The sequence below is a fragment of the Mustela lutreola genome, chromosome 8 (assembly GCF_030435805.1).
Source record: "Mustela lutreola isolate mMusLut2 chromosome 8, mMusLut2.pri, whole genome shotgun sequence".
In the NCBI taxonomy this organism is placed as follows: Eukaryota; Metazoa; Chordata; class Mammalia; order Carnivora; family Mustelidae; genus Mustela; species Mustela lutreola.
Genome location: NC_081297.1, coordinates 97,888,725 through 97,916,598, shown reverse-complemented (window position 1 = coordinate 97,916,598; position 27,874 = coordinate 97,888,725). Strand labels below are relative to the sequence as shown.

Genomic DNA, 27,874 nt, shown 5'->3' with positions numbered 1-27,874 from the left:
TGAAAAAAATAGATCAAGTAAAATTTCAATCGAATTTACTACATTCTTATATCAGGCAGGGTCTAAGCAAGGGATTGGAATCCACAATAAGTTGAACTGGGAAAATTTAATAAAAATATTAATAAAGGATTAAAGTTATAGGTTGTTGGTTAAAAGGAGGTAAGGAAAACTCTAAAGAATACAGTATCAGACACAGGAAGCAGTCATCCACTAGTGCTTGGGCTGGGAGAGAAGACAGAAAGAAGATCCTCTGTCCAATGCCACACTGTGGATTGAAATCCTGACCTCAGCAGAGGGATGCCAGCATGGCTCACCAGACGACTGGAACACTTGGAAAGATGCCAAGTCATCAGGAATCTTCAAATCTTCTGGGTAAAGTGTCCACAGGAAGGTGCTACCATCAGGAGTTCACTCCAGAGCCACCAGAGCACATGGCGATGGGGGGCGGGGGAGTCCACCATCAGGGTTGCCCTGCTGGCACCACTCAATTTTGAAGGCACCTGAAATAATGTCATCAAAAGTTTCCTAGGTGCAGGTGCTCTGTGCAGCTGGCCTTTGGGTACTGAAAAAAACCCAACTGTGTAACAGTCTGGTGAACCAAGTACACTGGAATCAGGAAGAGAAACTCCTTTGTCTTACAGAGTTCTTCCGGTACCCTCAACTGACAAAACTTAACTCTGTGCCATCTGGCATGGCAGAAAAATTTACAGTCCATCTCCATGACAACAGAGCAGATAGTGAATGATGGGTCTGGGGTTAAGTGGCAATCAATTGCTAGGCCAATTATTCATGTGAACTCTTGTGAACTAGGACTTTTCTGATAGAAGCTTGAGATAAAACTGAATCCTTTGAGTTCATAGGTTGCCACCTAGACCCCAAAGAAAGGAGAGTTAGAGACTTGACTGGTGTTTCCAAGCCCCTTGAGAATGAAAATTTTGACTTCATTCACTCATTTATTAATTAATTCATTCAAATGACTACTCTGTTCATAGAATTGGGGTTGGTGGTACGGGAGAGGCAGAATATGTAGTTCCTCGAGGGACAGGAAGTGATACAGGTAAAATAAGACTCTTGGTCTTCAGTAGCCTAGTCTCAAATTATTCTGGAAGATATTTTGGTGTGAATGCAAATCCAGACATCAACTAAGAGAAGAAATATCCTGGAGTTGGCTCGAACACAATAAATAAAACAAAAATAAATTTATTTCTACTAAAATTTATTTTAAAAGCTTTTGAGTTGATTTATAAAAATACATACACTTAAAGAAATATTCACTCATTATCAGGAATGAAAGAAAGGGACGAGACTTAATATACTGCCGTAAAACTGGGCAAAATCTATGATTTTTCAATACTCAATCTAACTCTGAGCTTTCTCATAGCCAGAACTAACTTTGAGATTTCAGGTAGCTAAAAGTGAGAGTGAAACATGATTATTTATACAGTTCTCACTATTAAAATTATGGAGCATATCAATTCTTTAGGGGTTGTAAAATTGATTTTGTAGTACTCAAAAGTGTATCTCTTACATGATCTTTTCTGTATTGAGGTATATTAGATCACAGGCAAACTTTTATTTTATTGACACACTGTTGCCAAAACACAGGTGGTTCCTTTAGGACTAAGAGAATTAATGATTGATGTTGTTAATATTTCTGGGCTAAGACATATGTGTGATGTTCATGATCAAGTTTATATAATGCTGGTCCAAAGGAGACTTCATATCATGGACAACCATGGTATTTGGTTTACGATTATAGGATTTTTGTCACGCAAGAGGTTAGGTGTAAATAGAAAATACCAATACCAATTTTGAAGGGCCACCCAAGTTCACCACAGGCCCCATAGCTCTCATCTTCACTCAGCTAACTTTCCCATCTGGCTGATAGATGCAATATAACTGAATGGTTACACATGGACTCTGAGATCAGATTACTTGAGATTAAATTTCCACTCTATCACTTACTAGATGTAAGATTTTGTAAAATTTACTCAGATTCTCCAGAAGGATAAATTTTTCCATCTCTAAAATGAGAATCATAACCATGCCTACCTAGCAGTTAAAAAAAAAAAAAAAAAAAGATTTGTTTATTTGTTTGAGAGAGAAAGAGTGGGGAGTGTGTAGGGGCAGAGGGAGAGAGAGAGGGAATCTCAAACAGACTCCGTGCTGAGTATTGAACCCGGTGTGGGGCTCAGTCTCATGACCCTGAGATTATGACCTGAGCTGAAATCGAGAGTTGGATACTTAACTGACTGAGCCACTCATGTGCCTCTACCTAGCATAGCAGCTTTTTTTTTTTTTTTAAGATTTTATTTATTTATTTGACAGAGAGAAATCACAAGTAGATGGAGAGGCAGGCAGAGAGAGAGAGAGGGAACCAGGCTCCCCACTGAGCAGAGAGCCCAACGCGGGACTCGATCCCAGGACCCTGAGATCATGACCTGAGCCGAAGGCAGTGGCTTAACCTACTGAGCCACCCAGGCGCCCGCATAGCAGCTTTTTGATGAGGTTCAAATATATTTAAAATTCTTAAGTACCTTAGAACTATGTTCAACAAGTAGTAGCTACTATTTAAGTGGTGACTTTTTAGTATTCAAGTTGGGGACCCAAGAAAATGAGGTGTTTAAAGCCAACTTGGGATGATTTTGTATGATTACCTTCTATTTGTTCAATTTACATCAGAGATCCTATTCATTTCAATTGTTCTTAGCATTCTGATGAAAATTTCTAAATCATACCTCTGTAGTCAATTTTTTTTATAGAACATCTGATTTTTAGTATTCATGTTGATCTTGTAGTGCCCTGAGTTTTGTTTTCTTTTCCCCTCAACTCATATATTTCAGAGTTACTGTCCAGGTTCTGTTGCCACCGTTCTTATCAAACAGTCTGTGTCAGTTTTATGGTTCATTTCTATATTTAGAGTGGGGTGGTATGGTTCTCTGGTTAATGGAAACTGCAAAAATAAGATGTATTGATACTGATTTATTTACATGTTTCCATGCTTTCTCCCCCTCCCCCGAAATTTAAGGCTAATTTAACTATTTGATTGGACTGTACAAGGAATCAGAAGCATCGTGGAGATGAGCAAAAAGTGATCTTATGATTCCTTATGAATCATTAGATCAGCTTTCAGTTTCGGGGTACAGGTTTTGTTCCCAAGACATGGATAGACAGCTTGCCAGGCTGCAGGAAACTTGAAACTTTCTTTCAGTCTCCTCACACCCTCATTCCCTAGGTACTTCCCCCACATGTCCCTCCTCCCTCCTGTTATTCTTGAGAAGCACTGGAGACCACAAGGTGTCACTAAGCTCTGCAGATGAGTCCGCTCCTACTTGGATATTCTTGTCTCCCTATCAATTTGTTCCTGCTGTGGTCAGGATTTTCTCTCATTCCCTAAGTTTGTTGTATGGTGTCTACTAATTGCATTTCTTTTCTTTTTTCCTTTCTTATTGGTAAGCTGCAGTAAGTCAGTCAGTTACTGATGTGAACAGTTGCTGTCAGTATCTCAGAAGACCATAGAGAAAAAGGGCAAAGTTTTCTGGCTCCATCTGCTGGAGAGAGTCTGTACTGCTTGTTTTTGTTACTAGATAAAGTTGTCTGAGATAAGCTAGAAAAGTTCCTAGATACAGCTGGACATTTTTCAGGAATTTGGCCTAAAGATAAGACTACTGTTAGCAGCATTGTGAGGGACTGAGTAGAGGGAAGTTCTGGATTTTCAGCATTGCAAAATGTCTTTTGTTAAAATGAGGGCATCAATTGGGAAGGACTGAGATCTTGAAAACAGGAATGGGGACATAGGAAAAGATTCTAATCAAGCAAGCTAGGGACATGGAACCCTAAATTCTATTGAGTTTTTTTTTTCTTTTCTTTTCTTTTTTTTTTTTTTTTTTTTTTGCTAATTAATGTAGTCATTCCACCCATCCGAAGAGGTTAACCATGCTTTGCTTGAAGCACCTGTAATGCCCTCCCTTAAGTAGATGGATTCTAGGTCAAGTGAACAGAAGTTTAAACTGAATTCTATAAGTAAGAGATAATGTCCCTTCAGTCAATTTCCTGACTTGAACCATTGTACAGGCCCAGAATCTCTTTAATTAAAACTGGGAGGCAAGCTTTTGAGAAAGAACTCTATGAAACAAGAAAACAAATTATATAGTTCATTTTCCCCCATTCTTCCCCAAAAGGATCTATGACCATTAACCTGAATGACTATGCATTAAGGAAAGGGAAATAATTAGACTTTTGAGGAGCTGCTGGGCAGTGGCTCTGAATGGACACTAATTTCAGGAGACCCAAACCGTCATTGTATTATACTGATCAGAGTAGGGGCATAAGGAGGTCAAATGATGAATGAAGTTGTGGCTTAGGTCTGCTCATAGGTCGGCCTATTTTCTTCAACCATCAGAGACTTCTCCCTGGGAAGACGCTTCAGCTAAGCCCGTGGATGTCGGTAGCTTCTATCTCCTGAAGACTATAATCCAAGAACTCCTGGATGTGTGTGTGTGTGTGTGTGTGTGTGTGTATACATATATATATGTGTGTGTGTATATATATAAATACATATATATATTCATATATATATATGGATTTCCAAACTTGAGTGAAAAAAGAAAATAAGGGATCATTCCCAAAATATCTGAGGCAAGATTAGCAAATGAATTATTCTGGGATGACCAAAGAATCACTTGCTAGACTCCACCCTAGAATCACGGGAGCGGGAAACACCCCACTCCATGCCCTTTAGTGAAAGAATGTGAACCAGAGTATCCGCAGTGTCAGCAGTAGTGTCTGAATTCCAAGACCTTTGTAGACCACTTGCAGCATAAAGTGCTAGGTATTGTTTTTAAAGATTTTATTTGTTTATTTGGAGAGGGCAGGTGCAGAGGGAGAAGCATACTCCTGCTGAGCAGTTTCAGTAGGAGTATGCTTCTCCCTCTGCACCTGGAGCCTGATGTGGGGCTCGATCCCAGGACCCCAGGGTCATGAACTGAGCAGAAGCCAGCTTCTTAACAGACTGGGCCACCTAGGCATCCCAAATGTTAGGTATTTTTGTGTCTATCCCTTGTACAAAGCAAGGCCTTGGTGATTATGGTTCCTTGAAATATTTTGTGTTTTCAAGTAGTTTAGTCTGAAAATCAGGCAAATAAATATTCTTATAGTTTTATAAACACTATTGTGCTCATATAATAAAACTTTTTTTTTTTTTTTTTCTGGAATGTAGTGCCAGCATACCACAATACAAAAGTTTTACCCATCATTTTATATAGCTGTCCAACTCAACATACACGAGTTGGTTTGTTGTTATGATATCATGTGCAAGAAAACATGTAAGTTTGTGATCACCATAAAGAGGGGAACATAAACATCACAAATAAAGTTTGTCTCTGAAGCATTTAACCCTTCACATAAACTTCCTTGGCATTTGTACGATTCTCTTTCAATATCAGTCTCCCATGCAGAATAATTCTTCAGTTTTCCCCTGGCACACAATGACTTACCAATTGATTCTCCATTGTTGGAGTTTCTGTTTCTTTTCCAGCCTGTCTCCCCAGCCACACATCTGTATTTTACTTCTGCGATTGTTTAGAGAAAACGTAATATACTAATATACTTAATATACTAAATCGTCTTTTGAGGATTTATTTATGTGCTAGACAATTTAAAAGACACTAGAAATACAAAAACAGATACGGAAACCTTATGTAATTTATAGTCAGGTGGAGAACATTAATCAAATATTCACTCAAAGATTAATATATGTAAGACCAAAAATGTGATAAGTATTGGGGAAAGGACTATAATGTTGGGATATTCGACCTTGTTATGGAACTCAAGAAAGGGTTCTTAAAAATTCAGCTTCTACACAAAGGATGTTTGAGAGTTCACCCAATGGAGAGGACAGAAATGAGAATTCAAGATGTAGGGAAAATGTCTGTAATGCAGTTTGGTGGAATTCTGTATGAGTTCTTAAAATTTTGTCTAATGTGGCTGTGGTGTTGGGAGTTTGGGTAAGTTTTGTGTAGACAGACACTGGCTCAGTAAGCAAGGGTGAGACCTAACGAGGGATTTCTAAGCTGTGTTACAGAGTTTGGTGTTATTTTAAGAAAGATGTTGAAGCGTTTTTCCAAAGAAAGTGTGAATTGTCAGTATATGTATTTTTTAAGTATCACCTAGGTTGCATGGCAGAGAGTAACTGAAATGGGTTAGGAGTAGAACAGGAAGACCCTGTTATGGCAGTTATTTAATATTTTAATTCTTTGTTATTAAGATTGTGAAAACGGTGAAGAGAAGAGGTCAGATTTGAGAGATATAAGTAAAAAAACAGGTGATAAGACTTGGTTTTGTGAGAAGTAGAGTGGAGAGCAGCCCGGAAGTGTGGGCCAGAGAGAGAGTGGTAACGGGACAGCCAGTTTATAGGTTGTATAACTTCTTATATGTTGTGCCATTGACTGAGAGGCTAAGGACTAGAGGGTCTTTCCTTTTGTGAGGAAAGTTAATGAATTATTTTTATACATTGAGTTTGAAATGCCTTTGAGATTTTGGATTTGATAGGTTAAATAAGCACTAGGGTCTGGTGATTAGGGAAGGACTGGGCCAGAGATGGAAATTTGGGAGGAATTGCTTTGTTCGTTGTGGTCACTGAAGTTGGAAGAATGTAAGGATATTGTAGAGGCAAGATGTAGAGAAGACTGAAGTTCCAAAAATACAGGCAAAGAGAGTCATTGGTCATTGATTATGCAGATGAAAAATATATTCCTTCTATCTACTCAGTTTCTATGACATTTCATTTCCTCTATTAGCCTTCCTCCATCTCTGAGAAATAGTACTATACCCACACGAATGAACAAATGTGTGTGTGCGTGTGCACACAGAGCCCTCTGGACTCTGATATGGTCTGACATCAAACATCATGTAGTGTCATGTGTCTTTTAGTCAGAGAAACGGAGACGGATTTTCTGCAGTGCGGATTAGAGTTGACAGATCCACTGGTCATTTTGCTCACAGTTTTGGTTGGCAACCCTCCTACGAGACACCTGGGCACATTTCGTGCTCCGGGTTATCCGTTTTTCTTCTATTGAAAACCTATAAAAAAGAAAATGCTTATCTTTGCATCATTATATATCCAGAGACTCAAGAAGGCTTCAGAAAATACTTTCTAATTTTTAACATCAAAATATGATCATGAAAACAATATAAACAATACATAGTATGATGAGTAAAGTAATTCTTCCCACCCTCAGTTTTATTTCTCAAGAGAAGTTAATAGCTAATGATGGTTAGTCAGAGATGAGTATGGATGTCGCCAAAAGGGCACCTCTGGTTTGCTTATTTAGAAATTATTGAAATGAGCATAAATTTATATTTTGTAAATTTATATTTTTGTAAACTAAACTTGTGCTCTTATAAGAGATTTTACACTTTTCCATTTACCTCTTGAATAAGGTGATAAAATAAAAAGGCACCATTGGCAAGCCCTATTTCACACCTAAATCTGAGTGGGTTGAGAGAGATTTCTTTTGTTTCTCAACTTTCCAACCAGACCATTTTATACATGTATTTATCAGGTCATGAGTCAGTCAGGAAATTTATACTTGTTTCTAACAACATCAGAGGACTCTTTCTTGTCACACAATATGGGATTCAGACTGCAAGAAAGCTAAAAAACAATAAACTCACAGATGGGAGTCAAATGGTTTGTTGTCTACCCAGGTCCATGACTGCCTTCCAGGTGGAATAGATAGGCCAATCCAGTAAAACACTGAGGTATTGAGGTACCGCCACAGGAAACTCTAAAGAGAATCGTAAATGTTACATGAAACAACTGACTGATCCTTACAGATACAAAAAACTATATATCTTTAGAGAAGCTCCTATGTGTTTGGCCCTGTGTTAGAAGCAGGAAAGGGACAGGTAAGACATATTTCACATTTTTCTTTCTTTCTTTCTTTTTTTTTTCAAAAAAGATTTTATTTATTTGAGAGAGAAAATGAGTTGAGGGGAGAGGCAGAAGAAGAGGGAGAAATGGGGCTGGATCCCAGGACCCTGGGATCATGACCTAGCTGAAGTCAGACACTTAACCGACTGAGCCACCCAGGTGCGCCTACTTCACATTTTTCTAACAGATCAGAGCAGAGGGACAGACTACTGCCATGCAATGTGGCAACAATAAGGTGGAATTATGTATGGTTGCAGGAGATACTAAGGCTGTGAAGTGAAACTTCCAAATTTGTGTCCTGCCTCTACTGTTTACTACCATGCGTCTCTGCAGTTATTAGATTTTTTTACTTGTTTTCCCCAATCTCTGCAACTCAGATTATTATAGTACCTATCCCAAAGAGTTACCATTGTTTTGCTATTAAATAATATTATGATATACTGCCTAGCACATAATAAATTCTCATTACATAAATGTTAGTGGTTATTGTTAAATACGAGTATTAAATAATATATAGAAGGAAGGGAATATACAGGGAAAATTAAAGAAAGCAAGCAATGTTTGAGCTGGTGTGAGACATACTGTTCATAGTTTCTGAATATCTCTTATTCTTTTTTTTTTAAACATTCTTTTTTTTTTAAGATTTTATTTATTTATTTGCCAGAAATCACAAGTAGGCAGAGAGAGAGGAGGAAGCAGGCTCCTCGCTGAGCAGAGAGCCCAATGTGGGGCTCAATCCCAGGACTTTGGGATCATGACCTGAGCTGAAGGCAGAGGCTTTAATCCACTGAGCCACCCAGGTGCCCCATGAATATCTCTTATTCTATAGGACTATAACCCCTGAGCCATATATATGGCCAGATGTAATGAAGGCTATGTTTCTAAGGCTCCCTTTTGGCTAAGGGTGACAATGTGACTGACCTAATTTCTGGCTAGTGAATTAGCCAGATACTGAAATTCTAATCACACATTTAAATTCTAGGGCTCTATCCTTCCATTCTTCATTTTCCTCTTTTCTGATGGCTAGCCGTGGATATGGTGTAAATCAACCGGAAATAGGTAGACACAGAGAGCACCCTACTGTTGAGCCCAGAAATCCATAGCTGTACAGACTACAATGTGGTTGACATGACCTATTGCATATACGAATAGACAGATTTCCCTCCTATTTTAACACTTTGAAATCGGAAACATCAGTCAATAGCTTGTAGCAGTTTAATTGGGAGCTTTGTTTATGCTTTTTAGTTGTGCTAATGCTTTTTTTTTTTTTTGAAAAGGAATTTTTTTTTAAATCTTTTTAATTTTTTATTGTTTATAAACATATATTTTTATCCCCAGGGGGTACAGATCTGTGAATCACCAGGTTTACATGCTTTTAAGTGTACTAATGTTACCTCTTATAATTAAAAGTGTTTTAGATTCAATAAACAAAGTACACAATTACCTTGTTTAAGATGCAGTGATTTTGGTTCTCCCTCACCTGCAGCCAAACTCATATGCCAAATGTCATAAGTGTTTGTAGGAACATAAATAGTCATTGGCATACGAGAGAGAGAATAGTGTTATTCCATTGAACTATCTTTGCACTATGGCCAAAAAATCAGTTGACTAAGTTTTGGTAGGCCTGTTTCTAGTGTCTCTGTTCAGTTTCCCTGATCTGCATATCTCTCTTCTGCCAATTTTATACTATATTAATTAATTTTGCTTTATAGTAAGACTTGCATTTACATTTTCCATTCTTCTGCTTGCTTTGGGTCTAGTTTTCCCTTTTTCTAGCCTTTTTTTTTTTTTAAAGAGAAGTTTAGATGATTGATTTTACATTATCTTCTTCTCAAATGTAAGCACTCAATGCTATAAATTTCCTTCTAAGCTCTGCTTAAGCTGAAACCTGTGACTTTTGATGTTAAAATGTTGTTTTCATTCAATTCATCATATAATTTAAAAATTTTTCTCTGATCACTACTTCTTTGATCCATACATTATTTAGAAGTGTGTTGATTTATTTTCAAATATTTGGGAATTTTCTAAATACTACCTCATTTCTAATTTCCAGTTTAATTTTGTTATGGTCTGACACATGTTTTGTATAATATCTGTATTTGTAATTTTTTTAAAGTTTACTGGGTCTCCAAATATGGTCTGTCTTCATGAAAGTTCTAGATGTATTGAAAAAAAAGTGCAATCTGCTTTTATTGGATATAGTTTTCTATAAGATTAATTAGGTCAAGGATGTTAGCAGAGATGCTGAGAAAGGGAACCCTCCTACACTGCTGGTGGGAATGCAAGTTGGTGCAGCCACTCTGGAAAACAGCATGGATGTTCCTCAAAAAGTTGAAAATAGAGCTACCCTACAACCCAGCAATTGCACTACTGGGTGTTTACCCTAAAGATACAAATGTAGTTATCCGAAGGGCACGTGCACCTGAATTATAGGAACAATGTCTACAATAGCCAAACTATGGAAAGAACCTAGATGTCCATCAACAGATGAATGGACAAAGAAGATGTGGAATACTATGGAGCCTTCAAAAGAAATGAAATCTTGCCATTTGCAACAACATGGATGGAACTAGAGGGTATTATGCTAAGCGAAACAAGTCAATCAGAGAAAGACAATTATATGATCTCTCTGACATGAGGAATTTGAGAAGCAGGGCAGGGGGTCGTGGAGGGAGGGAGGGAAAAAGTGAAACAAGATGGGACTGGGGAGGGAGATAAACCATAAGAGACTCTTAATCTCAGGAAACAAACAGCATTGCGGGGGGTGGGTAGGAAGAGAGTGGTTGGGTTATGGACATTGGAGAGGATAAGTGCTATGGTGAGTGCCATGAAATGTGTAAACCCAGTGATTCACAGACCTGTACTTCTGGGGCAAATAATACATTATATGTTAATAAGAATAATTTTTAAAAAGATTAATTAGGTCGAATTGGTTGAAAGCATTGTTTAGGTTATTTATTTATTTATTTATGAGACTTGTTTTTTCAGTTACTCAAAAAGGAGTGTTGACAACTCCAACTGTAATTGTGAATTTCTCCATTTCCTTTTTTAGTTCTATTGGTGTTAACCTTGCTGCATATACATATATAATTGACCCCTGCTATGAGATTCAGGGGACAGAGTGGGTTAATATTATGGACTGAATTGTGTCTCTCTAAAATTCCTATGTTGCAGTCTTAACCCCAGTACCTCAAAATATGACTGCATTTGAAGTCACAGCCTTTAACGAGGTCATGAAGCTAAAGTAGGGCTATTAGAGTGGGTCTTAATTAAGTCTGATTGGTGGTCTTATAAGAAAAATTTGGACACACAGAGAGACACAGATGCACATACACAGAGGAAAGACCATGTGAGGACACAGTAGAAAGGTGGCCATCTGAAAGCCAAGGAGAGAGTCATCATGAGAAATGAAACCTGCCAATATCTTGATCTTGGACTTGCAACCTTCAGAACCTGGAGAAATTAATCTTTATTGCCTAAGTCATTAAATTTGTGGTACTCTGTTATGGCAGCCCTAGCGAACTCATACAACCCTTTTATCATTGTGCAACAGTTCTCCTTGTTCTTGGGAAGGTCTTGTTTCTTCTTCTTCCTCCTCTTCTTCTTCTCCTTTTCCTCCCCCACCTCCCTCCCCCTCCTCCTTCTTCTTTTTATATCTCGTACTTGATTATTGAAAGCTGTCTAGCATGTGGCGACTGAGTTAAATGGTTTTGTGGATAGAAATGAACACAGAGTACCTTCTCCTGTGTCTTCAATGTGGGGTTTAAATTTATCATTACAGGGGTGAGTGTGCGAATTATTGCTATCCTCAATGCGCCACCGGTTTCCAATTCCTGTAATGTCTCGTGTTTTCTGGGTTTTATTTGTTTGTTTGCCAGAGAAATGTCTGCTTGACTGGAGCATTTCAGTTTCCCTTTGCACCATGCCTCAGAGATCTCTCTGCATGTTCTTCCTCCTCCCCTGCCCCTCTCCCAGCAGCGTTCTTCTTGACTTCCTGTTTGAAATCTGTTAGCGTGGCAGTTAGAGGCAGTGGACGCAGTGGTTTTGCTTGTTCTGATTATGCCTCAGTCTTAGGCAATCACTCATCCCTGTGTCTTCTCTGTGTGGCTTTCTCCCTTCTGCCACCCCTACCCTGCCTGTAACTGTGATCCCATCCAGTATTCTCACCTCTCCCCATCCTCTTTCGCACGTGCAGCGGTGTTTCGCACCAGTTCCCCAAGGGCACTTGTCCTTCTCACCAACACATACATGCATGAAAGCTGTTGTTCCATAGAGCACAGGGCAGACTAGGGACAAGGATCTTGGCGGAATTCCTTGCCACTTCAACATTGCTGTTTTCTTCTCCTCCAGGGCTGGGACCGCGAAGGACACATTCTTGTTCTTTCTAATCTTGAGAACCAGTGGCATTTACAGAAAAAAAATAGTCTTCAAGGGGTTGTAGAATCCCCCAGTTTCTGCCAAGCCCAGAAGCTTCATTCACATTGTTTTTGCCCACTTGCACTCAGACTTAACCCATTTTTCAATTACTCTGACAGAACTCCCCTTTCTGATGTCTGGTGTCTGATTTGTGTGTTCCAAGTAAGTGAGGACATGTCTTCTCTCCCACAGGTACCTGTTTCAGCAGAGGTTTTGACTCTGCAAGCTTAACTTTCCAATGAATTTGAAACAAGCTGGCAATTTAAAGTTAATCGACTCTTTCTCATTTAAAAATTGTAGTAACATTTCAAGATCTTTGCATCCTTCATGAAAGCTGTAAACCTTTCTTTTCCTGTTTTTTTGTTGAACTATATCTTTTTCTCACTCTCTTCTTCTTCCTCCCCTTTCCTTCCTCTTTCTACTTTTCTTTCTTTCTTTTTTTTTTTGCCATATGATGGCACAAGGGAATTCTAGATGGACTAATAATTCTCTTTGTTTCATTTTATTCTTCACTTATTTGAGAGCTGGAAAAGTATTTGCTAGAAAATTATTTTCTCGTTTTTGGAGAAATTATTTTTTCTAATATATATTATATATATAATTATTATATATATATATATTATATTTATTTATTTATTTATTTTTATTTCTTTTCAGTGGAACAGAATTCATTGTTTTTGCACCACACCCAGTGCTCCATGCAATTTGTACCCTCAGGCTGTTTTTCAGAGTCCATAGTCTCTCATGGTTCACCTCCTCTTCCAGTTTCCCCCAACTCCCTTCTCCTCTCTATCTCCCTATGTTCTCCATGTTATTTGTTATGCTCCACAAATAAGTGAAACCATATGATAATTGACTCTCTGCTTGACTTATTTCACTCAGCATAATCTCCTCCAGTCCCGTCCATGTTGCTACAAAAGTTGGGTATTCAACCTTTCTGATGGAGGCATAATACTCCATAGTGTATATGGACCACATCTTCTTTATCCATTCGTCCGTTGAAGGGCATCTTGATTCTCTCCACAGTTTGGCGACCAAGGCCCTTGCTGCTATAAACATTGGGGTACAGATGGCCCTTCTTTTCACGACATCTGTATCTTTGGGGTAAATACCCAGTAGTGCAATGGCAGGGTCATAGGAAAGTTCTATTTTTAATTTCTTAAGGAATCTCCACACTGTTCTCCAAAGAGGCTGCACTAACTTGTATTCCCACCAACTCTAATATATATTGTAATCTGATTTTTACATGTCTTTTTTGGAAAAGAAATATATATGCATAAATCCTATGGTGATTCCATTCAGATTCTTTATTTATCCATGAAAGAGAGCAATTATATCTGACCCATTCATTTGCTTAGGAATAATGTGAGAGAGGTAATCTGAACAGGAAGAACAAAGTTTCTAAACAAACTGAGGGTTGCTAGAGGGGAGCTGGGTGGGAAGATGGGGTAACTGGATGATGGACATTAAGGAGGGCACATGATGTAATGAGCACTGGGTGTTATACACAGCTGGTGAATCACTAAATTCTATCCCTGAAACTAATAATATACTCTATGTTAACTAAGAGTCTCATGCTCTACCGACTGAGCTAGCCGGGCTCTGTATGTTAACTAAATTGAATTTAAATGAAAATTTTTTTAAAAAGTTGCCTCAGTTTACTGGTCTCCCTAGTCTGGTTAATCACTTGCCTAGAAGACATGTCTTTTCTGCATTTCAGCGTTCTTCCTTTTGATGGTGAGCAGGAAATAGATGGGTTTCTGAGTGAAATCTTTCATTGCATAATTTCTCCATGAAATGATTTATTATTTATCCCTTTCAGAGCATTCTCACGAAATGCTTTCCAGTTGATATCTGCTTCCCTTTTTTTGTCTTAAAATTTTCTCTTGGAGAAGAAAATGGATCTCTTTTCAGCTCTTAATCTATACTGAATTTGGCTTATATTTGAATCAATTTGAACTACATCTGACAGTCTGACAGTTTGAGATTTGGGGTTACTCTGGTTACAGCGAGACGATAGTTTACTTCTGCTCTTGTTTTTCTTGTGGTGGTGGATTCCTCTCAAACTCAGGAGACTTTTTTTTTTCTCTTCGGAAGTTTGAACAGCTGTGCTATCCACCCCAGATGGCTATGACTCAACCAGGGTAGTACAGCACTGCTGGTCACTGGGTTTTCAGAACCAGAACCTTTGACATAACTTGTTATGTCGATATACTAATCCTCATGCTGATTATCCTTATTTGATGCTTGCTAATTAACATCTACATTGGCCTTATTAATTAAAGGTTTTGTGTTCAACATTCACGCAATAAAACTCCCATTTAAATTAAACCAGTCTTAACGAAGTGTTCTGCTCAAGGGAGAATGAAATGTTAGTGAGGACTATTCTGTATTTCCTTTCTCTCAGTTATCATCTTAATTTTAGTTGCCATGATATCTGGCTGCAGCCTTTGGGAATATTGCAATAAACATGAAAGATGAGATAAGATACTTGCTGTCTTATATTTTAAAATGGAATCTAGTTATCAGTGGGGATCTCTTGTGGAGGAGAACTTAGGTGTACAGTACCAAATGTATTCCTTCAATCCATAGCCCAAAAAAAAAAAAAAAAAAAAAAAAAAAAGCCTAAAATAATCCTGTAGTTCAATGATTCATTCAAACAGTATTTGCATAGTTAATAGCAATGAAGTTTAGAATTTATTTCATAGAAATTTTCAAATGTGTGGGACGCCTGGGTAACTCAGTAGATTAAGCATCTGCCTTTGGCTCAGGTCATGATCCCAGGGTCCTGGGATCGAATGCTGCCTCAGGTTCCCTGGTCAGGAGGGAGCCTGCTTCTCCCTCTGTGTGCTCTGTCTGCCACTTCCCCTGCTTGGGCTCTCTCTGACACATAAATAAATAAATAATCTTCAAAAAAATAAATTTGCAAATATGTAGCCCAATGACTACCTTGAAAATGTGAAAGATGCTCTAATCTCTGTTTGATATCTCACCATATCAATGAAGTCTCGAATCACCAGGAGATGTGAATTTTTCATGGCACAGTCATTTTTGCTTTCATCCCAAGATTTCTTATCTTCAGCAATCCAGTAACATTTCCCTCCATGTAGCTTCCAGTCTTTAGAGGGGCATGATTTGTGAGCAGCGGAGAAATTGAAAGAAACTAGAAGGAACAAGGATAAGTAATTAAAAGAAACTCAGAACCATATCCCTAATATTATACTGAAGAAGTTAAGTATCTGCCCTGGGTCAGGTCATGATCCCAGGGTCCTGGAATCTAATCCTGCATCGGGCTCTTTGCCCCTTGCTCAGTGGGAGCCTGACTGCTTCTCCCTCTGCCTGCCGCTCCCCCTGCTTTTGCTCTCTTTCTCTCAGACAAATAAAGAAATAAGACCTTTAAAGAAAAGTAAGGAAAAAAAAAAAAGAAATTGAAGTCTTACAACCAGAGGAAAGAGAAAATAAAGGGAAAAAAGGATAATAGCTAAAATCTCTCCAACGTATTTAAATTTATAAATTTATACTTTCAAGAAACTCTTCCAGCCCTAAGCAGGATAAATATGAGAAAAACCATAATGTGAAAAGAAAACAAACTGCGTAAAACCAAAGATAGAGGAAAATCTTGAAAGCAGAGAAAAACTGCATGCCATTTACAAAGATATGACTGTTTAAAAAGAAAAAAACCCTCATTCTCATCATGTACTGAGGGGGACAGAACATAGTGAAAAATGTCTTCAAGGTTTTGAAGGGAACTAAGAAACAGACTCTTACCTAGAGAGAGCAAACTGAGGGGAGGTGGATGGGGAACGAGTGTCGTAGGAGTTGGGGATTAAGGAGGGGACTGTGCTGTATGGGACTGCTGAATCACTAGATTGTATACCCAAAACTAATATTACACTGTACATCGACAAACTGGAATTTAAATAAAAACCTTAAAAATTGTTTAAGGAAAAAAAATCAATAAAATATTTCACATTCCATGAAAATATCTTTCTAAAAACATGGCACATTTAAGACACTTTCAGAGAAAAGAAAACTAAAAGGACCCATTATCAAATAGTCACTACAGTGAATATCAGAGGACATTCTTCAGACCGATGGGAAATGTTTCTAAGTGGAAACTTTCATATCGGAGAGAGAACAACATCAGAAATGGCAAGCATAGAGGTAAAAATAGAAGTGGAAGGTGAGCAATGTATATTCAAAGGATCCTTGCTCTTGCTTTCAATATTAAGTCCTCACACTTATCTCAGTTGTACAGTTTTTCTTTAGATTCATAGAATACACCAAATCCAAACCTTTCCACGAAATAATGCCAAATATATGCTGTGATTATAGTTAAAGAGAGCAACTATGCAACTGGGACTTTTAAGAACATATTTAATAAGAAACTACTATATTTTCACTTCTATATTTCTGATAGTAGATAATTTGACTAGATAGTATGAAGCAGGGCTTCCCAACCATTTTTTTTAAAAAAAAGATTTTATTTATTTATTTGACAGACAGAGATCACAAGTAGGCAGAGAGGCAGGCAGAGAGGGGGGGTGGGAAGCAGGCTCCCTACTGAGCAGAAAGCCCGATGCAATGTTGGGCAATCTCAGGACCCTGGGATCATGACCTGAGCCAAAGGCAGAGGCTCTAACCCACTGAGCCACCAAGGTGCCCCTCCAACCATTTTTTGTATCACAGAATATTAAAAAAATTTTTTCTAAAGTGCAGCAAGATAAATGAATAAAAGTCTACAGTCTACCTGTTAACCACCTGGATCTTTTTATTTTTTTTTATTTTTTTTAAGATTTTATTTATTTTAGGCAAAGAGGCAGGCAGAGAGGGAGGAGGAAGCAGGTTCCCTGCTGAGCAGAGAGCCCAATGCGCAGCTTGATCCCAGCACCCTGGGATCATGACCTGAGCCAAAGGCAGAGGCTTTAACCCACTGAGCCACCCAGGCGCCCCCACCTGGATCTTTTTAGTTCAAGAACCTTAATACATACAAATGTTAGGGCACACCACTGAAAAAATGCTTTTTTTTTTTTTTTTTTTTTTTTTTAGCGTACAAACTATATTTTATTTCTATAAAGTTCAAAGCCAGATAAAAATAATGTATTTGTGAGTGTGGGCTTCTGGGGTATAGTAATAATCTCTTCAGCAGAGTTCTGGTAAGCAGCCGAGTTCACTATACTAGGATTCACTTCACTGAGCACTTACACATTATGCTCTGTAATTAGATGGTAGCTTTACAAAAAGTTTATAGTTTACGTATATGTTATTTTGAAGATACCTTTTGCTAGAGATAATTAGATCCTAAAAGAATTAAAGTGTTGCTTAGCATGTAAGAAGTAAGGGAAATAGCTAAAGGTAGACACTTAGCTAGAGGTGGAATGGGGAAATGTTTGCATAAATGAGTTCATAAGGCAAGGTTTCCCTGGAGGTTAATGATTTATATATCAGTGCTAGGGTCATATGACCAAATGTTGGGTTCACCAAAAGATGAGGGAGTGAGTCAGTGTGACTGATTAGTCCAGGGTCTTCAAAAGTGCCTGAAGTCATCCAATCATTATTAGCTCTTTTGTGTCTCCCTGCACATGAAAATGTAAACTTTGCAAGAAAATATCTTTATTTTTTTAGCAATTCCATCAACTGAAATCAAATTAAGATAAAAATATCCCAAATACTTGAAAAAACACACAACACAGCAGGAAGTACAAATAGCAGATTTGGTCACCAAAGACTTTAGGTGTTTACAAAATCAAATGTATCACAAATAATAATGTTTTAAATTATTTTAAGAAATAAAAGAGTAAGTAAAAAAAAAAAAAAAAAGAAAAGATCAGATAACAGGAGACTATCAAAAGCTAACAAGTTTGTTTGAGAAGAAGTCCTTAGGATTGAAAACTGATCATTGGAGGAGTTTAGGTGGCTCAGTTGGTTAAGCCTCCAAATCCTGGTTTCAGTTCAGGTAGTGATCTCAAGTTCGTGAGATCAGGCCTTGGGTCTGGCCCTGGGTCCAGCTTTGGGTGATTCCACTTGATTCTCTCCCTCTGATCCTCCCCCTGCTCGCTCTCTCTAAAACAAATAAATAAATAAATACCTTTTTAATTTTAATTTTTTAAAAGATTTTATTTATTTATTTGACACACAGAGAGAGAGAGATCACAAGTAGGCAGAGAGGCAGGCAGAGAGAGAGAAGGAAGCAGGCTCCATGCTGCGCAGAGAGCCCGGTGCGGGACTCGATCCCAGGACCCTGAGATCATGACCTGAGCCAAAGGCAGAGGCTTAACCCACTGAGCCACCCAAGTGCCCCAATATATACCTTTTTTAAAGGTATATATATATATATATATATTTTTTTTTTTAAAAAGAGAAAACTCTGATCATTGAAATTAGACTCCATGAATGAATCCGTTGCTTAGACACAGGAAGAGAGGGCACTCGTAAGCTGCAGGATACACCTGGAAACATTGCCTTCAGCACAAGTCGACAACATTGAAGACAAAAATGGGATGGTAAGTGAAATGGAGGAGCATAAGCCTATTGTACTTCTAAATTCTAGATTTAGATTCTAGAAAGAAAATAGAGAGAAGGTTAACAAAGCATTAGGAATGATGGCTGAATAGATCAATTGGGTTTTACTTCACATACTTTAAAGTTTTATTGTTTTTCTTTCCTGATGAATTGATCTAAGACTCTAGGAGCGGTGGCTTACACATTTATAAGAATAGGATGAGGATTAGAAAACAGGTTTGGGGCGCCTGGGTGACTCAGTTGGTTAAGTGTGCATTTGGCTCAGGTCAGGATCCCAGGGTTCTGGGAAGAGTCCTGCATCAAGTTCCTTTCTCAGTGGGGAGCCTGCTTTTCTCTCTGTCTGCCGCTCCCCATGCTTGTGCTCTCTCCCTCTGTGACTTAAGATAAAGAATAAAATCCTAAAAAAAAAAAAAAAAAGAAAAAAGAAAACAGGTTTGACAGAATTTAAAGCTAGAGCTTTATTTAATACACTACTACTGTTCCTGTAGTAGGTAATAGTATACTGCAGTGCTTTTTCTCTGGAGATAATGTCTCATAAAATTTGCCCTCAGAATCACACAAGTTTAAAAAAAAAATAGAACATACGGTGTATCAGATAGTTTTCAGTATGTGGTCAAGGGGACTTGGAAATATCAAAGTCCAATTTAAAGTTTTAATGCATTCCTAGAATTTGTATGTACACTACATTATGGACAGGTAGGTCTTTCTAATAGAATTACACCTGGATGTTCAAAAGAAGAATAATATATAGTTTTTCAATATGGAGTTAAGAATTAAATTAACAAATGTTTTTAATACCCTCCCCAATGTCCATCGCCCAGCCACCCTATCCCTACACCCCAACCCCAGCAACTCTCAGTTTGTTTCCTGAGATTAAGAGTCTCTTATGGTTTGTCTCCCTTCCCAGTTCCGTCTTGTTTCACTTTTTCACTTCCTTCTCCCTGCAACCCCCCTGCCCTGCCTCTCAAATTCCTCATATCAGAGAGATCATATGACCGTTGTCTTTCTCTGATTGACTTTAACAAATTTAAAGATGTAATAAAACCACTGGCAAAAAATGCAGAAAGGCTGAATAATTGTTTTCTTGACTTTTAAAAGTGTGCGTATATGTAAGAGCAAAAGAAAGATTAACATAACATTACCATTTACAATAATTTTGCATGTAATAACATTACCTAGTTAAAAAAAAAACTGAATATGTCATAAACTTTAAGAATGAAAATAAGGGTGCCTGGGTGTCTCAGTCATTAAAAAAGTGTCTGTCTTTGGCTCAGGTCATGATCCCAGGGTCCCGGAATGGAGTCCTTCATTGGGCTCCCTGCTCAGCAGGAGCCTGCTTCTCTCTCTCCCACTCCCCCTGCTTGTGTTCCCTCTCTTGCTGTTTCTCTCTCTGTCAAATAAACAAATAAAATCTTTAAAAAAATAAGAATGAAAATATTTTGACTACATTCTGCACTTGTGTATGTCCCAATTGAAATAAAAATGATAAATGCAATCATTTCCATGAAATACCTTTTCATTAATCTAGAACTCTTTATAAGCTCATTTTTCTCATTTGCCTTGGATCCTTGAACATTTTTGTCATAGACTGTAATGGATCCATAAAAAACAATGACCTTAACCATCCCTCTATAAGGCAGAGGAATCTCTCTTCAAATATATTCTGGTAAAACCGATGTTACTGTCCATGTCTCTGGAATTAGACAACATAAAATAATGTTACCTGTTGAGGTGATTACTTCAGATTTATTTTTACCAGTACAGAATTTCTCTTTTGATTCATTTTCCACTGCATTGTGTCTTGCATATTTCAACTGTATAACTGATGAAAGAACAAACATATTTTCCTAATTAAATACAAAGCATAAAACTATTGGGTTCTAGTGACTCTCTAAAGTTCAATAATGTAGAAATTCTATTGTAAGTTAAATAATTAAAAACTTGAAGAGACAAACAACACTATTTTTCTAAGGCTTGATCTTTTCTTTACATTCTTATTACTTTTATTAACATATTAATAAAATATGATCTGGGAGAGGAGGGCTAGTCACCTAATTTTTTTCTTGGAGTTTTCATATTTATTTTAATGAACACAAAATAACCAGCTGTGGCCATAAGCCTCATTTGTATAGTTTGGGTTTAGTGAGATATTGTTAAATTATGTCCAGTCTCACCTGATTCAGAGGGAAGATGTTATATGTTTTGGTTTGGTTCATAATTCTGGTTCTTTCAGGATTTTGCATGTAAATGCTGCATAGAGAAGGGTAGGGTGGGCCCAGAGTAGTTTTTCTCCAATGAGGAAGGTATCTTTTTTTTTTTTTTTTTTTTTTTTTGAGGGCCATTTAACTGAGCTTACTTTTGGTAACTTCTAATTTCATAATATTGTGCATTATGCAATTAAATCTTTAAAATCTATTTTAGTAATGAATCTATTAGTAACAAAAATATTTTATTAAAAAACTGCTATGCTGGTAACAAACAAATCTATTAACATAACAAAAAATATATAGAAGAGATTTTATTTTTGCTTCCCTCTGCCCTAATTTTATAGCTGCAATTAGACAATAGGTTATCTTAAACTGGTTAAATAGCTTTCTGGGGCTTAAGATTTGTATGCATTGGCCTGTTCTAGGATTTCATCTGAAAGCCTGAATTCCTTGGAATATATATAGTCTGTATATTACCTTTGTTCTATAGATATATGTGAAGAACTTTTCTTCAAACATTTATTCAATAATTAAAATATTTGCTATCTGAATATTGAATTATGCTCTTATGTCCAAAGTACATGAGTACAATTTTTAAATACTCAAGTTAGTTGATTAATTGTAGGCAGATTTTTCACTTATTGATACAAGATTGATAGTGGCCAGGAGTAGCTAATATGAATAAACTTCTATAGAAATATACGACATAATTTAATTTCCTTTCATCTGAATGTAGTTTTAGAGAAGCTTGTGTATAACTCATTATCAACCTGCATTGTGCGATTTGATCACAAAATATTAACATATTCTTGACTTCTCTTTCCTTTATTAGTGAAATGAATCCATAATGACATTGCCTGCTGAAGGTCTATGAAAAAATCTCTAATCTTAATTTTTTCAAATTTCATATGTTCTGTGAAGCTGTCCTGTATTGTTCAGGAAACACTTGAACAGCAAACACAATTACAACAGGTCATTAAAGAAAAATGATTTAGGATAAATGAATAATCTTGATTAATTACTTACTCAAAATGCTCAGCACAATTACTGCTACAAATAGGGTGATGATCATTGCACATCCAACTTTCAGGAAAATTCCATGATGGTGAGAATCTACAATATTGCATAGATTGGACAGATAGAATTTGATCATAAGACCAGCAGTTAAATCCTTATATAGTTAGAGGTAAGAGGGAGCTGAATAAACTTTCTTGGTTATCAAGCTTCTAAGTTAATTTCCTTTGAAATACATAGACCCAGCTTCTTTTTGCTCATGTGCATACACACACAGGACATATTTGGCTTTCTGGTTTGTGAAGAGGAGACTTATAAAACTGTGAATGGATATGAGTTTTTCTTTGTGGGTTCATCATACGTGTTTCACAGCATTAATCTTACAGTGATCTGCTCTCTGCAGATTTTTTTATAGTAAGAAGGTAAGAAGGTCTCTTTAAAAATTTTTTTATTTATTTTCAGCATAACAGTATTCATTATTTTTTTTACCTCACCCAGTGCTCCATGCAATCCGTGCCCTCTATAATACCCACCACCTGGTACCCCAACCTCCCACCTGCCCACCACTTCAAACCCCTCAGATTGTTTTTCAGAGTCCATAGTCTCTTATGATTCACCTCCCCTTTCAATTTCCCCCAACTCCCTTCTCCTCTCTAACTCCCCATGTCCTCCATGCTATTTGTTACGCTCCATAAATAAGTGGAACCATATGATAATTGACTCTCTCTGCTTGACTTATTTTACTCAGCATAATCTCTTCCAGTCCCGCCCATGTTACTACAAAAGTCCAATGTTTTTATATAAGACTGAGACCCTCCAGATTCTCTTGTAAGTTTGTTGACAACACCCACCTATTTGGATTAATCCATTATTTTCTCTCTTATGTAATATGCCTACTTTACATAATGATACATAACAATAATTTCATATATTTCACTCATTTTTATTTTGAAATAGAAGTACTTTTAGGGATTACCTTGTCCAATGTCTACATATTTATGTGGATATTCAATTCCACAATTACAGTTATTTGAAAAGAGAGCTGAGATCAAGCCTCAGCTCTCTTGACTACCCAAACAGTGACTAGTTTGCTATCCATACTATCTCATTGTCTTTGGAGTACTGAAAGATAAAAATAAATCAGGAAAAGAAGCAAGAATTATTAGCTTTGGCTGATAGTTAAACCAACAATCTCTAATCCAAAATAATTGCAGTATATCAAACCCACTATATATATGATATATGCAAACATATATACAATACATTGAGAAAGTAATGAAATAACTGATGTTGAAATATAACCACTATAAAGTCAAGCATCAAGACCGATTAACCTGAATTCTTATCTATTACTACAGAGAACTTTGCTCTATGTTCAAATGACTACTGTTGTTGAATAAAATATCTTTCATGGAAGCTTATTAATTCTCAGAGCATAAAATATCCATTTGTTTTCATGTACATTTCATGTAAAACAAAGCAAATTGTGCCCATCAAGGCAATTGCAAGAAGAAGGGGATTGTATCCCTACATCTGTTTTTAATATAAACAGCTGGGTGTGTGGACCTAAAAACTTACAGAATAAAATTTCAGATTTCATTAGAACACTGACATAAGGGTTATTAGGTCATTCTTTCAGGCCCCAAAGTAAGATTTATGAAAAGCACGAATTTCTCAATGTTCGTCTGAGATATTCCCAGTGGAATCATACTTTCTCCCTAGTAATCTGCTCAATTTTATCATGACAATCTCTTTGTTTTATCTTAAAGAACAAATGAATATGAAGATGAAGAGAATAGGGAAAGGGTCTCAGCACATGTGAGGCTCTGAAGTGGTAAGGCATATGTAACTTCAACGAGGAAAGAGGACAACAGCCAGAGCAAAATAAGTAAAACAGGGACTTAGAAGAGGAGAACTAAGACCATGTCATAGCATATGTAGGGCTCTGTAGAACATGACAATTCAGTGTATCAAATAATTCTTTCCATTTACAATGATATGACACATGAGAACAGAAGTTTTATTTATCCTACCCTAGGGATATGCAGTGAAGAAGTAATAAAATATTTGGCTTCTGGTCACAAGCACCATTGTGAGTAGGTAACTTAATCTTTATATATTTAGGTGTTCTCTTTTTAATATTAGTAGACTGGACCAGATAGCATTAAAAATGTTATCCCCAAATCTCTAAACCAGGAAGGAAGTAAAGTTCTATCTGTAAACAAAAAGGAAATCAAACCCTGGAATGCAGAATTGAAAATACTAGTTTTGTTCCTTGAACTACGCTAAAATAACTTCTGGGAAATTGGACTAATCGTATGAGAGTTTTTCTGGGTGGAAGAATAAGAAGGCAACTCTAGTCCACATTATTTTTTAAATTAAGTTCTATCTTCTCATTGAAAATGAAAGCACCCAGACTAGGGAGAAAAGAAAGCGGATAAGCTTTTATTGGACAAGCTCAGAGAGGTAATGTTTAAAAATAAGGAATAATATGTTTTCACAATCAGAGAAAACCACACCTCAGATTTATTTGGTAACAGCAAATTAAAAAATATAAAAGAAGAAATACATTATTTGGAAATATAGTAAAGCAAAACATTATATTCATTACACAGTACAAATGCAATGAGACTTAAATTATGTAAACATTTTATATAAACTTTATAATATAACAAATTCTTACTCTAGAGAAAAGAACAGAAATGCAACACGAAAGTTTCCCTAATACTTTAGAGGACGAAAAAATGCACTGAATATGAAAATCTACCACCCTTTGCGGTGGCTTGTGTTTAAGGTACAATGTTATCCTTAGTTATGTGCCTTTCTCTTCGTATTCCACAAATATTCTATTACTCAGAGTTTCATTAATTCTAAACTTCATGAAATAAAATACCAGCATTTCATGTCCTCTTAGTTTAGTTTAACATTGTTATCCTAACATTATGCAAATTTCAAAAAGATAATTAACAATGTGAATTATAGCCAAGTACTTTTTTCCTTTGTTTAAGAGAATTTATATTATAGTCAAAGGACAGATTTAATCAGACGTACATGAAACTGTAAAGAAAGGGGGTCATAAATATAGAAGTCACTGTATAAATGTTCACTGTAAGAAATAAAAAGAATAGAAAGGCTATGACAATCAAAAGCAAAGTTCAACTCATCCCCCTACTCACCCTCCTTTCAGGAACCCTCAGTTTGTTCTATGCGGTTAAGAATCTGTTTTTTGGTTTTTCTCTCTGTTTTTTTCTTCCTATATTCATTTGTTTTGTCTTTTAAATTCCATATATGGGTGAAATCATATGGTATTTGTCTTTCTCTGAATGACTTATTTCATTTAGCATAATACTGTCTAGTTGCATCCACAGTGTTATATGTAAATGATGAATCACTAAATTCTATACCTGAAACTAATATTACACTGTAGGTTAACTAACTGGAATTTAAAAAAAAAAAAAAAACTTGAAAATGAAAAGAAAAAACCAAAACTACAATTAATTTTGTCTGATTAAAAACATTCACTCATTCTTTTTTATTTTTATTATTTTATTTTATTTATTTTAGTTTTATTACACTTATTTTATTTTATTTTTAAAAATTATTAACATATAATGTATTATTTGCCCCTGCGGTACATGTCTGTGAATCATCAGGCTTACACATTTTACAGCACTCACCATAGCACATACCCTCCCCAATGTCCATCACCCAGTCACTCTTATTCTTGCATTCAATCAACTTTTCTTGGAATCCAGCCTGCTAACTATTGAAGACATGTACAAATGCAGGATAGAAATAAAGGAGATTAAAATTAAAATATTAATTTTAAAAGGACCCCTAAAGTCAACTTACCAGATTTCTGAAGTGACGATGACTTTTTTAAAGAAACAGTCCTATCAATTTTAATATCAGCATAGATTGTATCTCCAGCCATTGCACATTTAAAAAGAGAGAGAAGACCAAAAATGACATTCTCCTGAAGGGAGTCTCATAGTTCTGCAAATAAACTTCCGGTAAGTGAAATAAATCGAGATGGACAATTTTCTTTTGCTCTCTCAAATTTGGTGGATTTCCTTTATGAATATAGGACAAAAACAATGTGCTCAGTCTTACCAATCAAGGAATAGATTTTTGAACACTTCGTGATATGGAAGAAAACTACTATTCTTATAGCAGTTTTCTTGCTCTACGGTTAGTTTTCTAAGTTTGGAATAATTCTAACTTTAGAATAATTCTAATACCACAGAAGATATCATAACCCTTTTTTCCCTTCTATAAACCACTTCCTGTTTTAGTTCAGACATATATTCTCTGGCAGAGCTCTGATCTTTCAACATTCTCTCCAACGTGGAATAGCAATTTGGAAGGAGGATAAAGAAAAAGAGATTTTATTATGGAGATGATAGAAATAATTGATAGACTTCTTATCTTGAAATACATTGCATTTACCTAGCTAATACTTTTTTTTAACACCTAAATAAAAATTCCCTTAAACCTCTTATTCTCTCATGTGCTTTATGATATTAGCATCAAACTGAGTTAAAGCATGGATTCTGCAGAGAATTTCCAAACTGGAAAATTATGTTTAAGAGGCAGAAATAAACTCTCGGTCAAAATAACTCAAGGTTGTGTCATTAAAAAAAAAGTAAATCTTATGTTTAAAAAATGTTCATAGAATTTTCCTTTTGAGCACAATATAGAAAACATAGATTTTAATCTCCTAGTTCTTCTAAACCTCCATTAAAATTATATTAAAGGAATAAAAATTTAAAAGCCTCGAACAATAATGAAAAAGAAGTGAGTTCTGGCAGCTAAGGAAAAAAAAATCAGCCAATTTCTGAAAGATAAAGATATAATCATGGATGAAACAAAGCAGAAGGAAGTGAAGTCTAGAATAAGCAGAGGGAAATACCTGAGGAGGGACCAACCACCTGCAAAACCTCATAAGATACAGAGCTCAGAAATATCAGATATAAAAAATGACAGGAGGCATTATTATAACCAGTAGATTAATTGGAATTCTGTGCATGAAGGAGCTGATTCCCTCAACACTCACCCAAATACATTGCATAGAATTATTTAAACTGTAATCATCCTCACTCCCTTGGATCCAAGGAATTTTATCTACGTTAATCAAATAGCTGGAGAACAGACCTTGGTTTTCTGGCATTGAGGGTTCCCTCAGTATAATGGCTAACCCACAAGGCTTCTGACATGGAGTGACTATGGGAGGACCTCTGCCTCTCAAGATGGCTGAGACACTCTCTCTTTCCCGGGTTGTCTAATACTTTATATGTTGGTCTGTATTTTTTACATGAAAAACTGACTTTGAGAGGTTATATGCAAATAGTTGCATGAACAGTACATTTTCAGAGTGAGGATTTGAACTCCTATCAAACAGTCCAAAGCCCACACTGTGATGTGATAATGCTTTCTAGATTTTAAGAGTGAGAATCACATGTTATTATTCTTATTTGTTATATTCATCACTCAATCTATGCCTGAAACACAACAGATACTTGATAATTGTATGTTGGGTTACCAAAACAGTTAATGTTATGTTGAATTTTATTACTGTACTCTTAACATTTTTCCAAAATGAGAGCAATGATTTTTGACTAAAAAGTAGACTTCTATTCATATGAAAAATACTATTGAGAGTTTAATCATATAAAATTAAAAAAATACTAGCATGTAGAGAATCTACTATAAGTTAGGTGATAAATCCTTGGGATATCCACATTTAATATTAATAATATCTGTCTCCTCTCTATGTCCAAAG

General features: G+C 36.4%; 1 protein-coding gene across 1 annotated transcript; it reads right to left on the bottom strand.

The window, feature by feature from the left end:
- Positions 1 to 5,621: 5,621 nt before the first annotated feature.
- LOC131839074 (killer cell lectin-like receptor subfamily B member 1B allele B) lies at positions 5,622 to 26,239 on the bottom strand. Its single transcript, XM_059186166.1, has 6 exons — positions 25,945 to 26,239; positions 22,105 to 22,191; positions 20,595 to 20,693; positions 15,343 to 15,512; positions 7,675 to 7,787; positions 5,622 to 7,080 (listed from the first exon to the last, which is right to left on the bottom strand). The coding sequence occupies exons 1-6, from the start codon at positions 26,024 to 26,026 to the stop codon at positions 6,966 to 6,968; spliced, it is 666 nt and encodes a 221-aa protein (XP_059042149.1). The 5' UTR covers positions 26,027 to 26,239; the 3' UTR covers positions 5,622 to 6,965.
- Positions 26,240 to 27,874: the final 1,635 nt, after the last annotated feature.